General features: G+C 35.8%; 1 protein-coding gene across 1 annotated transcript in view; it reads left to right on the top strand.

The window, feature by feature from the left end:
* The window catches only part of LOC135209779 (uncharacterized), a 162433-nt gene that overhangs the window by 20491 nt on the left and 128584 nt on the right, over positions 1-13358 (top strand). Inside the window, exon 4 of the mRNA XM_064242561.1 lies at positions 6108-6164. Within this exon, the coding sequence (XP_064098631.1) occupies positions 6108-6164 (57 nt within the window). The remainder of the gene's footprint in view (positions 1-6107; positions 6165-13358) is intronic.

Raw genomic sequence — 13358 nt, 5'->3', positions numbered from 1 at the left:
TTTGTTTTTTGAAGTGACAATAGCAGGTAATTTGACCTCGCTAAGCCTCTGGCACCCCCAGGTGTGTTAGTTGTGTTAGACACCAGGGGGTGTGTTAGACCCCAGGGGGTGTGTTAGACTCCAGGGGGTGTGTTAGACCCCAGGGGGTGTGTTAGACTCCAGGGGGATTGTGGATAGAGACGTATTAGCATGAATATAGATTAAGTTTCCTGAGAGGTTACTTCAAAATGCAACTTTGTTTTTGAGGTGGATCTCTATTTTTCCCAAGATTTTCGTCTTCGTCTGACAAGGACACAAGTCGTAGAAACTGGAAGGGAAATTGAAAAAAAATAAATAAATAAATAATGAAAAAAAAAAAAAGATTGCCAAGTTGTCTATTAATTGTTGATAATTATGTCTCACAATTTTTGTGTGTTTTACCTTAAGCAGGAAACTGCTTTTGGAAATAAAAGAAATTTGTAAATCATCCCAATTATAAATGAAACTTGTTTCTTCCAAGATTATATGAATGTTAGACACATATAAGTGATACTGAGAAAGTGGAAGACTGAGAGTTAACTAAGGCTCTCTCTCTCTCTCTCTCTCTCTCTTCTCTCTCTCTCTCTCTCTCTCTCTCTCTCTCTCTCTCTGTAGTGTTATAGCTTGTTCCAACTGTATATTTTACATTTATACATATTTCTGTATTTCAAAATAGAGGCATCATGAAACTGTGCTTTGATGTCAAAATCTATTTTGTTTAGAATTTTTCTACGTGGCCGAATTCTTTATCAGATAATAATTGAAAGAATAGAACGTTTTTACATTGTTTTACTGATATAACAATAAATAGCTTACACTAATTATTTTGAAAAATCTAGCTCTCTCGTATTTTGCAAAATTCGTTTTCAGTTATTCGCTGGAATAATCTTGAACCGATTTTTATTAATCCTTTTGTATTTTAAAGATCATAGATTATAGAGTAAATTCACTCAATAGCCAGAAAAATAGAAGTTTTAATCAGCGCTAAGTGGAATCCGCATTTGAGTCTCGTTAAAACTAAGATTTTTTTTGTTTCCAATTAATAAAAAAAAAACTTGTGACCCTGTTACTGGGCTTATAATGTTGTGTGAGTGTGTGTGTGTGTGTGTATATATATATATATATATATATATATATATATATATATCTATATATATATAATATATATATATATATATATATATATATATATATATATATATATATATGAGAGAGAGAGAGAGAGAGAGAGAGAACACTGTTGCTTATAACTTATACACACTCATAAATCAGAACTGGAATAAAAAAACGTTGAACATAAACGCTTATACTTACAATGAAAAACAAATATGAAGACAATTGTTTTATTAGAAAAAATAAACTAGATGTTTCATAGGATGTAACTTGTAATCATATGCATACACAATTAGAATAAAGTTAAGGAGAAATGAGACAAGGCGTTAATCAGACACATATGAGGGTTTGATTTTATATATATTATATATATATATATATATATATATATATATATATATATATATATATATATATACATATATACTATATATATATATATATATATATATATATATATATATATATATATATATATATATATATATATATATATATATATATATATATATATAACTTACAAATCAATTCAGCTCTTTATCTTCATCTTATTACAGTCGACGAACCACGGCATTCTTTTCTTCAAGCAAGAAACCAGCAAGCAATCTGGTTTGTACAGTATGCATTATTTAATCTTCGTTCAGATCTCTAACCCAAGAACCTGATAAACTTATTTGATCCGTAATTCTTAAATAACGTTCAACTGATAAAACATTTATTCTGTTGTTTCAGACTGTTCGAGATTATTTGAGAAACTTGGAATTATTTGCTCTGTAGGTAAGGGTGGCATTTTTTTTCTGTTTCCCCGCGATAATGAGATTAAACATTAGTATTGCAACCAAGCAGAATGAGTCTCTCTCTCTCTCTCTCTCTCTCTCTCTCTCTCTCTCTCTCTCTCTCTCTCTCTCTCTCTCTCTCCATCTTTCTCTTTTCTCTCTCCTCTTTCTCTCCCTCTGTCTCTTTCTACCTCTCTTTTTTCTCTCTCATTTTTCTCTTTCTCTCCTCTCTCTTTCTCTCTCATTTTTTCTCTCTCTCCCTTTTTCTCTCCCTCTTCCTCCTTCTCTCTCTCTCTTTTTTCTCCCTCCCTTCCCCCACTCGCTCTCTCTCTGGTCAGAAATTAATGAAGAATTAAACAAAGATTGGGATAACATTTTCGTAAGTGATGACATAAGGTAAATACGGAGATATTATATAAAATATTGGAGAAAATAGTGGAAAAATATATACGAAGAAGAAAAGTAAACATCATTCATGCATACCAAGAGACAGAAGGATCTTGTTCCAGAAAATCAGAAAGTGGAAAAAAGGTCTTGCAAAAGAAAAAAATGCATGGAAAGTTATAGAACTAAAAAGTAAGATAGAAAATGCAGAACAAAAAGATTATACAATCAAAAGAAAATGAAAAACGGGACTTGGAAGAAAAACCCTAATAAATATCAAGCAAAACCCCAACCTATTATACTCATATGCGAAGAAGATGAATAAAAGAATAAGAATAGAAATAGGCCCTCTGAGAATTGAAGGGTAGATTAACGAATGAAAAAAAGGAAATTTGCAACATACTGGCAGAACGATATAAGAGGAGAAATTCACCCCTAGAATAGATAATGAAGATAATGATATAGAAGTAAGGGATGAAAATAGTGAATATTTAGCTGACATAGATATTAATGAAGCTGATATTGTGCAGGCTATTAATGAAATTAAAAATGGAGCTGCTGCAGGGCCTGATGGAATTCCCTGCTATTTTGTTAAAGAAAGTAGTTCATTCTATCGCAAAGCCACTTGCAATATTATTAAGACAAAGTGTAGATACAGGCAAGATTTATGATGAGCACAAATTAGCATATATTACCCCTACTTTCAAAAGTGGATCAAGACTAGAGGCAAGTAATTATAGGCCTGTGAGTCTAACATCACTATTATGAAAGTGTATGAAATGGGTAATGAAGAAAAATATTATGAAACATTTAATAAAAATAATTTGTTTAATAAAGGACAACATGGTTTCGTACCCGGAAAAAGTACACAAACCCAACTGTTAGTCCACCGTGAGAACATATTCAAAAAATATGAAAGCGAAATGAAACAGTGTGGTTTATTTAGACTTTGTTTGCAAAAGCTTTTGATAAAGTAGACCATAATATTAGCGAAGAAAATTAGAAAACACAATATCGTGGATAAAGTAGGAAGATGGTTAAAAGAATTTTTACACAACAGAAACAGATAGTTATTGCAAACGACGAGAAATCGGATGAAGCCAAGGTAATATCCGGTGTGCCGCAAGGTAACGGTGTTCGCTGCAATACGTTTGTTATTATGATTGAAGACATAGACAATAATGTTAAGGATTCGTAGTGAGTAGTTTCGCAGATGACACAAGAATAAGTAGAGAAAATTACTTGTGATGAAGATAGGAACGCTCTACAAAGAGACCTTCAACAAAGTATATGATTGGGCAGAGGTAAATAGGATGGTATCTAACTCTGATAAATTTGAATCAATAAATTATGGAGACAGAGAAAGAAAGCTATATGCATATAAGGGACCTAATAATGAGACCATCACAAATAAGGAAGCAGTTAAAGACCTTGCGTGATGATGAATAGGAAACATGTTATGCAATGATCAAATAGCAACTCTGTTGGCAAAATGTAAAGCAAAAATGGGAATGTTGTTACGGCACTTGAAAACAAGAAAAGCTGAACACATGATTATGCTTTATAAAACATATGTTCATAGTCCACTGAATATTGCAATATGATATGGTACCCACACTATCAAAAGGATATTGCACAATAGAGAGTGTACAAGGTCCTTTACAGCTAGAATAGAAGAAGTTAAGGACCTAGACTACTGGGAAAGACTACAATTCTTAAAATTATATAGTCTAGAAAAGGAGAAGAGAACGCTACATGATAATTCAGGCATGGAAACAGATAGAAGGAATAGCAGAAAATATCATGGAACTAAAAAATATCAGAAAGAGCAAGCAGAGGTAGATTAATAGTGCCCAAAACTATAACCAGGAAAAATAAGGAAAGCACACAGGACATTAATCCACTACGCACCAGCATCGATAATGCAGCGTCTATTCAATGCGTTGCCAGCTCATCTGAGGAATATATCAGGAGTGAGCGTAGATGTGTTTAAGAATAAGCTCGACAAATATCTAAACTGCATCCCAGACCATCCAAGATTGGAAGATGCAAAATATACCGGAAGATGTACTAGCAACTCTCTGGTAGACATTAGAGATGCCTCACACTGAGGGACCTGGGGCAACCCGAACAAGATGTAAGGTCTGTAAGGTAAGGTAAGGCCCCTCTCTCTTTCTTTCTCTCTTTTTTTCTCTTTATTTCTCTCTCTTTCTCTTTTTTTCTCCTCTTTCTCTCCCTCTATCTCTTTCTCTTGTTTTTTCTCTCTCTCCCTCTCTCTCTCTCTCTCTCTCTCTCTCTTTTTCTCTCTCCCTCTTCCTCCTTCTCTCTCACTCTCTCTCTCTCTCTTATCCCGTCCGCCCCTGGGCAAACGCCTTAATCAAATGGAATGTTTTCAAGACGGAAAATGTAAAATCATCCCTAATCAAAAAGGTTTGATTAACTCTTTAATTACAAATTCAAATGAAGTGGAATGTACCACCTGCAGCTGGGCTTCACTTCGTCTTTCTATTTTGTTGAATGAAAGATAAGGCATTCTATCCACAGTATCTCAATTATGGTCCTTCGTAGACTAGTTTCGGACAATTCCCTGGTCATTTAAGTTGTAAATAAGGAAGGATGGCATGAATTCGGGGCCCTTGTCATGGTTACAGATCCACTTCAAAAGTCCATAACTGTAGCGTCTTTTCTATAGATCTTTAGAATAATTTTTTTTTTTTATCTTTTTTTCATGACAGGGACTACTTATTTCAGGGAAATGTCCGGTACTCGGTTACAGTTTGGGGCGCCGGCCATATGAGCCTACACTCAATAAGTTAATAATGCGTTTGAAACCACATCTCCCGGAGGGTGGGATATTCCAGCCCCTTCAAACATACCCCTTTGGTCGTGAATTCAAAGCTCTACTGCTTTTTTATTATTATTAGAAAAAAATACCCCTTCGCCTACAATCCCAGACTTCTGAAAAGCTTTTAATTAACAACTCATAAGCTACAATAATTACAATTCCGCGTAACTGCGTTATGTACTATTTAAAATGGCAGTGCATATTTATTTTTAGCAGATGTACTTTCTGTGGAGAATGAGTGATGGTGCTTTTTTTTATATAGGCCTACGGCCGAGCGCTGAAGGGACAGCGAGAGTAGAAAGGTTTGAAAGGCGTAACAGGAGGAAAACCTCAAAGCAGTTGCACTATGGGTGGAAAGTAAGATGGCAGAAAGAGAATACGAACGGAGATACAGTAAAAGGAATGAAAGGGGTTGCAGCTAGGGGCCGAAGCGACGCTGCAAAGAACCTTAAAGTTTGTTTGTTTGTTTGTATGGAGTTTTTACATTGCATGGAACCAGTGGTTATTCAGCAACGGGACCAACGGCTTGACGTGACTTCCGAACCACGTCGAGAGTGATGAACTTCTATCACCAGAAATACACATCTCCCACATTTCAATGGAATGCCCGATAAGAGAACCTTAAAGTAATGCCATTGGTCTTTTTGTTATATTTTTTTATTCCAATATTTCCAGTCGCATTTTTCCTTCCTTCCTCCCGATGTCGATGACGCTTAGCGGCGCCGTTCATTCGGTTGCTTTAGATTCCGTCGTGTCTAATAACCAATTGCAATGCCATGACTGCATTTGCATATAGAGGAGACATCATTTGTTTTATAAATTTGCAACGGTTACAAAGCAAGCGCGCGGTAATGAAAGCTACACGGGCTGGTTTTTTAAATGAGCCATCAGTCATTTAAGGGTAAAATTCCACTTTCTATAATGGTAATGATGCTTTTTTAATGATTTTAATATTTGCAAATGTAATACAGCTCGTAGTGATGATGATGATGATGATGATGATGATGATAATAATACCTTTTGCAAAAGTGGGCCCGATATATTGTTAACCGGAATATTTTGGGAAAGAAATTTTACCTTTGAGTTACGGAATCTTTGATCAGTGGACTTTTATCTTTCTCTGATTGTAATGACCAATCACCTGTGTTCATATGACACCGAAATGCAAACGTTCGTATGAATTTGTATTGATTCATTCATATTCGATGTGGAAATGCATTTACGCGTGGGATGAAATCATTGTGTTGGAGTCTGCGAGCTTTTTAAAACTATATCGATGATGTTTTGTGATTGGGCGAGAAAGAAGTTCTTTTAACTGTCGCTGGATAGTTTCAAGCAAGAGCCCGTTCCAGGACGGAAACGGGTTCTTGCTTCCAGGGTGGCTACTTCTGAAGTCCAGATGGAAACCCAGATGGAAATCATTGCAATTTATTGATACTTAAAGCGACCATTTTCCTCGTAATTACACGCCACTTTCAGTATCCTCTTCTCCGAAACAGAATAAAGAATTTTGGCCAAAGGCCACGCCCTGGGACCTACGAGGTCATCAAGCGCTGAAACAGAAATTGACAGCAAAAAAGCTCGAAAGGTGTAACAGGAGGAAAACCTCAAAGCAGTTGCGCTAGGAAGGAGGTACAGTAAAAGGAATCAAAGGGGTTGCAGCTAGTGGCCGAAGGAACGTTGCAAAAGAACCTTGCGTAATGCTCCCTACAGGACATATTTGCCCACATTCAATCACGTGTGGGTGTGTGCCCGAATCTCCGTGCGTGTGTGTGTGTGTGTGCGTGTGGATGTAATGTCATTTTAGTCCTGGTTAGAAAATATATGTGTGATATTGTGGACAGTGACCAAACTCATCCCTGTCGTAAGATAAACACCTCATCAGTCACGGGAATAAAACTTCTCGTTTTTATGAAAATTTTCATTTTTATGAAACCATTTACCTATTTGTCTTTACCCGCCGTGAACAGCGAAGCAGAAAGAGGATATAAGTGTGTCGCGTATCGCTTTCAAACTTCGAAAATAGAAAAAAAAAATGCCATCGATGCCTTCCATTCAGCTGCTAATAAAAACAATGAAAGGGATTTTCAGCTTTATTCCCCCTCCCCCTCTCCCTTCCCATCCCCCCTCTCCCTCCCCCTCCCAGAAAAAGGGGAAAAAATGTTCAGGGAAAATTATGCGTCAGTTTGAATTTTTCCCATCGTTTCTTTTTTTCTTTTCTTTTTTGCGTATTTGAAACAGTCGTTTTTTTTTTACGTTATTCTCGCGTTTGGATAAAAAAAAATGGTGCATGCACTGATTTTTTTTTTATGAATGACAAAAAATAGAATTATTGAGCCTGAAATATTGCAATAAATCTGAAGTCTTGCTGTAGAAATATAAAGGGCTTGTAAACGATATCCAACTTGTGTATTATTATCTAATAATAGTAAGAAATATTTTGTTATTATCTTGTTTATACATGGAAGAAGAGCCATGCAGAAAGTCCGCTAAGTCTCTCTCTCTCTCTCTCTCTCTCTCTCTCTCTCTCTCTCTCTCTCTCTCTCTCTCATTTATAGATGGAACTTGTTACTTTCATAACAACCTCGATTATCAATGATAAACAAAATTAAGAATTAAGTGATACTGAAAAGAGCAAGTTAGAGAGTTAACTTAGGCTCTCTCTCTCTCTCTCTCTCGCGGGGAGAGTAATAAATCAGTGCGTGCACCATATGCCACAAGGGTTCTGGGATAATTGATTTCCTCGCTCGTTTGGGGGTACGAAGCCTTTTAGAGAATTATGAATATACGTTTGAGAAACTATTTTCCTTTCGAGGGTTCTCATTATTGTCTTCATTTTTCTTGATCGAGTTTGGATGCTAATTTCTCCTCTGAAACTTAGGTACTCGTTTGTTTTGGATTGAATATAAATCGGCTTCGATAATAGTTTCATCTTTTAGATGAAAACTGAAATTAAGTTTGTATTTCTTGGTTGACAGGTTTTTTAGTTTCCTGTAAAAAAAAAAAAAAAAAAAACGGAAAAAAAAACTATTGAGATGACTTTGTCCGTCCGTCCGCACTTTTTTATATTCGCCCTCAGATCTTAAAACCTACTGATGCTAGAGGGCTGCAAATCGGTATGTTGATCATCCACCCTCCAGCCATCAAACCTACCAAATTGCATCCCTCTAACTTCAGTAGGTTTTATTTTATTCAAGGTTAAAGTATGTTTGTATGACGTTGCATGGAACCAGTGGTTATTCAGTAACGGGACCAACGGCTATACGTGACTTCCGAACCACGTCGAGAGTGAACTTCTATCACCAGAAATACACATCTCTCACACCTCATTGGAATGGCCGGGAATCGAACTCGCGGCCACCGAGGTGGCATGCCAAGACCATACCGACCACGCCACTGAGGCGTTCAACGCAAGTATGGAAGTTGTACAGTTACATATTAAGGATGTGGGCAACTTGCCTTAGGCCATAACCAGCTATTTTTCACTACATTTTCTAATGAGTGAGCGACTGTGGTCACTTCCCTATAACTGTTTATTCCCCTTGACTGAACTTTACGGGGCTTGACTTCTACTGTCTCGTTAAATATCCCACCAATGGGCGATGAAGCACATTTTTCATAGAACACTAAGGAAAAAGAGTACAGAATGTATAATTTAGGTCAAACACTGGGGACCTACGAGGTCATTCAGCGCTTGAAAGGGGGAGACTGACATCAAGAAGAGTTGAAAGGTGTAACAGGGGGAAAACCTCAGAGCAACTGCACTACGAAACAATTGTTAGAGAAGGTGGAATGTCAGGTGGAAGGGAATATGAACGCAGGTGCAGTAAAAGGAATGAAAGAGGCTGCAGCTGGGGTCCGAAGGAACGCTATAAAGAACCTTGATTAATACCTACAGTGCACCACGTGAGGTGAACTGTTGGCACTATCCCATACGAGAACTAAATATTTACAGGTACATAAGAATGCTGTGAACGATGTCAACTGAGAGGCCTATGATTTACCAGACACAAAAATATGGCAAAATATTCAAAGTCGACGGCTTTGATTTCAAATCCTCTCTAGCAATCATGAATTACATCCATTGACTGACATCATTTTTAATTGTTGGTTTTATAATACAACTGATGTTACCTATTTTACGATGAATAGATGTAACTGAAACATTATTCAACAGCAGTGGCCACTGTGTGTGTTTATCTTTGCATTAATGCGTACGACAATCAAATGAAACATTTCATGGCTGGTTCAAGCTTGGGATTATTTGTAATTACCATCATAATGAAGGCCTTGTTGTTTCCTACCCTTTGTATATATATATATTTTGTTGAGGTGCAATTTGCAAAATCCCACAAACTTTACTCTAAATTAGAACTGTTGCATTAGGATACGACTATTTAAAAAAAAAAAGTTAATTACATATGCATGAAATCTTTCGTATCAAAATTCCAATTCCAAAAATTGCCATACGAATGCGTTTGGATTTTTTTTTTTTTTAGTATTAGTGCATCATATAGTGTTCCTGAATTGCCGTCAGGGGTTGAAATAAAACACTAATTCAGACATGATAAACAAAGGTTCTGTGCATGAAAGCAGAAAGTTTTGAAGGAATAAAAAAATTACCGTATTCTTTTTTATTTTATCTTATATATTCTGTTGTGGTTGTGGGTATTGATGCGAATCAGCTGACGACTTAGACCTTTGAACTTTGACTTTTCATGGAATCGCTTTCAATAGAGTTTAAAATAAATTTTTGCCACTTTCTGTAACAATGATTAAACTACACTGCGATTTATAAATAAATATATATATATATATATATATATATATATATATATATATATATATATATATATATATAATTATATATTATAGCATACATTTTTATAATTAATTACGTTTATGCAGGGATATGTATAAGTACAGTGATGCTCAAATCTCATGGCGACATGACTCCATAGGATTTCTCGTTCATAAATTCACTAACTGGCAACTAGCATGCTCCATATTCATCTATTATTTCAATGCAGAAACTCGATTATTGCATACAATAAGGCCATAATATGTTTCGTAAGAGTGAAATTTGTCATATATTTCAAAACTGTATGAAAATGTAAAGTGTAGCCAAATTTCAGAGAAAACTTTCGAAACATTTTCAAAACTTTCGTTCACACATTGCTGAAGCATTTGACCAAAATGAAGTCGTCATCAAGCACCAGTTTAAATGTTAATTAAAAAAAAACGAAAAAATGTCAAAACATTAATAATGCTCCCAAACCAACATAAAATTTGAAATAGTCCTATTTGATTGTTTTTTTATACCTCAATGCTGAAAAAAATGTAAATATGTATATACATAAGTAGAATGCGCCCACCGATATCAACGTGTGAGGGGATCGTGTGTGACTTATCATTAGTGTCGGTGCACACAACCCGTGTAACATAAGTTAGGTTTACAATGAGCAGCGACAATGAAATTTTCTTGAAACACGTACTATATATGTGTTAGAGGAATAATTGGATTTTCATATATAATTATTTGTTATAATTCTTAGATATTTAAAAAATGATGGCATATAGCAAATATTCGCACTGCAATTATTCTTTTGTCAAAGCCAAGATATTGTTCCTATGCCTAGGTGTTAGTTTTCTTTACTCTACACTTAACAATCACACCTCTCTATTAATTAACAATTTCTGAGAAATGAGGTTATCTGCACATTCTTGCACTTCAAGTTACCTTATGAAAGAATGAATTATACACCATAAGCGAGCAGAAGGACTTTTAAGAAAAGAATATTTTAAACCAGTTGAAAAACAAGTGTTTCATACGCCTTGATATTAATACTTATGATATTTCGATCAATAGCCATCTTCTCCATATAATAAAATCATCATCATCTTTCATTCCTCAAAGAACAGGTAATCTTTACAAATAAAAACATTAGTAACAGATTACATTTCAGAAGGCTTTGAATATTTTTTAGGCTTATAAATCATTTTGCAACATACAGACACCTTAAACACAGCCTAAAACTTCAGCATTCGAAGAAAACTGGTTGTAATTCATATTCCTATCGTATTCCTCAAATAACAGGTAATCTCTACAAATAAATTCATTAGTAACTGATTACATCTCAGAAGGCTTAGATTATTTCTTTAGGCCTATGAAACATTTTGCAACATACAGGCAGCTTAAACACAGCATAAACTTCAGCATTCAAAGAAAACTGGTTGTAATTCACATTCATACTTTGAAAATGTTGTTATGACTGTTGAGCTTATTAGGTCTACTACCACAATGCTGCAGGCGTAGGTAGTTATGTTGACCAGTTCGAGGAGCATGTTAGAGTGCTTTCACACCGCACTTTGAACTAAGCAACGTAAAAAAAATCACTTCAAATCACACAGATTACGAAACATACCAATGCCTAAAGGGATCATATTTATATAACCATAAGGAAAATATGACTAGCTGTGAATCCGCAAACTTGTCGACATGTATGATATTAGAAAAAAAAAAAAAAAAGTTTAACACTACTTGGCAACGTCACGCTGAGTCTGGGAATCTGGACGATACAAAAAGAATCATGTCGCATGAGATTTGAGCACCACTGTATACATACGCACACACACACACACACACACACACACATATTTCATACATACTCATACGCCCGACAAAAAATAGTTATCTATTGGTAATCAGTAAAGCAGATGACAATTTTTTCCTTTATTTCACTAAGGTACAATAATCCTTAAAATTATTATGCCAGTATTATGCAAATTTTGAGTCTAATGCTTATGAGAGAGAGAGAGAGAGAGAGAGAGAGAGAGAGAGAGAGAGAGTTCGTGCACAATGAAAATCATAAATCGTATGATGGTTTTGTTTTGGCGTCTAGTTCAGTGATATAAATAAACCAGCTCTGAACACCGTAAGACGTATTCAAACTTAATACCAAGCTTTAATTCTCTCTCTCTCTCTCTCTCTCTCTCTCTCTCTCTCTCTCTCTCTCTCTCTCTCTCTCTCTCTCTTCCTTTTCAGAATATACTGGCTGACATTTCACTAGAACGAGTTATAAATGGGATGCAATAATTAAGAGAGGCCGGGCCAGTACTGCAAGACACAAACTTTCGTAAAGCGGCTGATAGCTGCAATGTTTAGCTGTAATATTTAGCTGCAACATCTGTCAACGCTAACGAGGACAAGAGAAAATTGTTCACACATTTTTCTATTGAAAAAAAACCTTTGTGATCTGAAATACGTAGCTGGGACATCTGTTAAAGAAATAGTCTTAGGATCTTTAGCGTCAAGTACGCACGTCACTGAAATATGTGAGAGCGGTGTTTGCATACTCGTGCAATTGCTATGGCCTCGTGTAGGAATATTATTTGGCTGAGGGTCATGGGATCTGGGAAATGATTTAGAACAGAAGAGAATATATTATTAGAATTTAGGCCAAAGGCCAAGCACTGGGACCTACGATGAGGTCATTCAGCGCTGAAATGGATATTGACAGTAAAAGGTTTGAAAGGTGTAGCAGGAGGAAAACCTCAAAGCAGTTGCACTATGAATCAAGTGTTAGGAGAGGGTTAAGGAAAGTAAGATGGAAGAAAGCGAATATGAAAGGAGGTACAGTAAAAGGAACGAAAAGTGGCTGCAGCTGGGGGCCGAAGGAAGGCACGCTGCAAAGAACCTTTAGTAATGCCTACAGTGCACCACATGGGGTCCACTGACGGCACTACCCCCTACGAAGAACAATTTTTAGAAGAGGGTGGAAAGTAAGATATAAAATGGAATATGAAAGGAGGTAGAGTTAAAGCCACGATTGCAGATTGCAGCTAGGGAAGGGGGGACCTTACGTTTTGCCTACAGTACACCTCAATGAAATACTCCATTGCACATTGACTACTGACAAAAAAGAAGAGCAAAAACATCACTGATATGATTCAGTCTTTGTGCCAAAATTATCCCTTTTTTTCACGCCATGATTCTTTGTACTAGAAATATTAAGTGATTAATTCTGGCAGCTGAATGAAATGATTGCAATACAGTACAATGGAAATCATATATAATTCCATGATCCGATGTGAAATAGATTTTTCATTGACGTTTTTAATAAAATAATTGAAGTGATACAATTCTCCATCCCGCTAAAATACAACTTTTATTAAAAGTATTTTAATAAATGCATTGAAATGATACAATTCTCTCTCTCCCT

The sequence above is a fragment of the Macrobrachium nipponense genome, chromosome 38 (assembly GCF_015104395.2).
Source record: "Macrobrachium nipponense isolate FS-2020 chromosome 38, ASM1510439v2, whole genome shotgun sequence".
Classification (NCBI taxonomy): domain Eukaryota; kingdom Metazoa; phylum Arthropoda; class Malacostraca; order Decapoda; family Palaemonidae; genus Macrobrachium; species Macrobrachium nipponense.
This window is presented reverse-complemented; position numbering and strand designations above follow the sequence as displayed.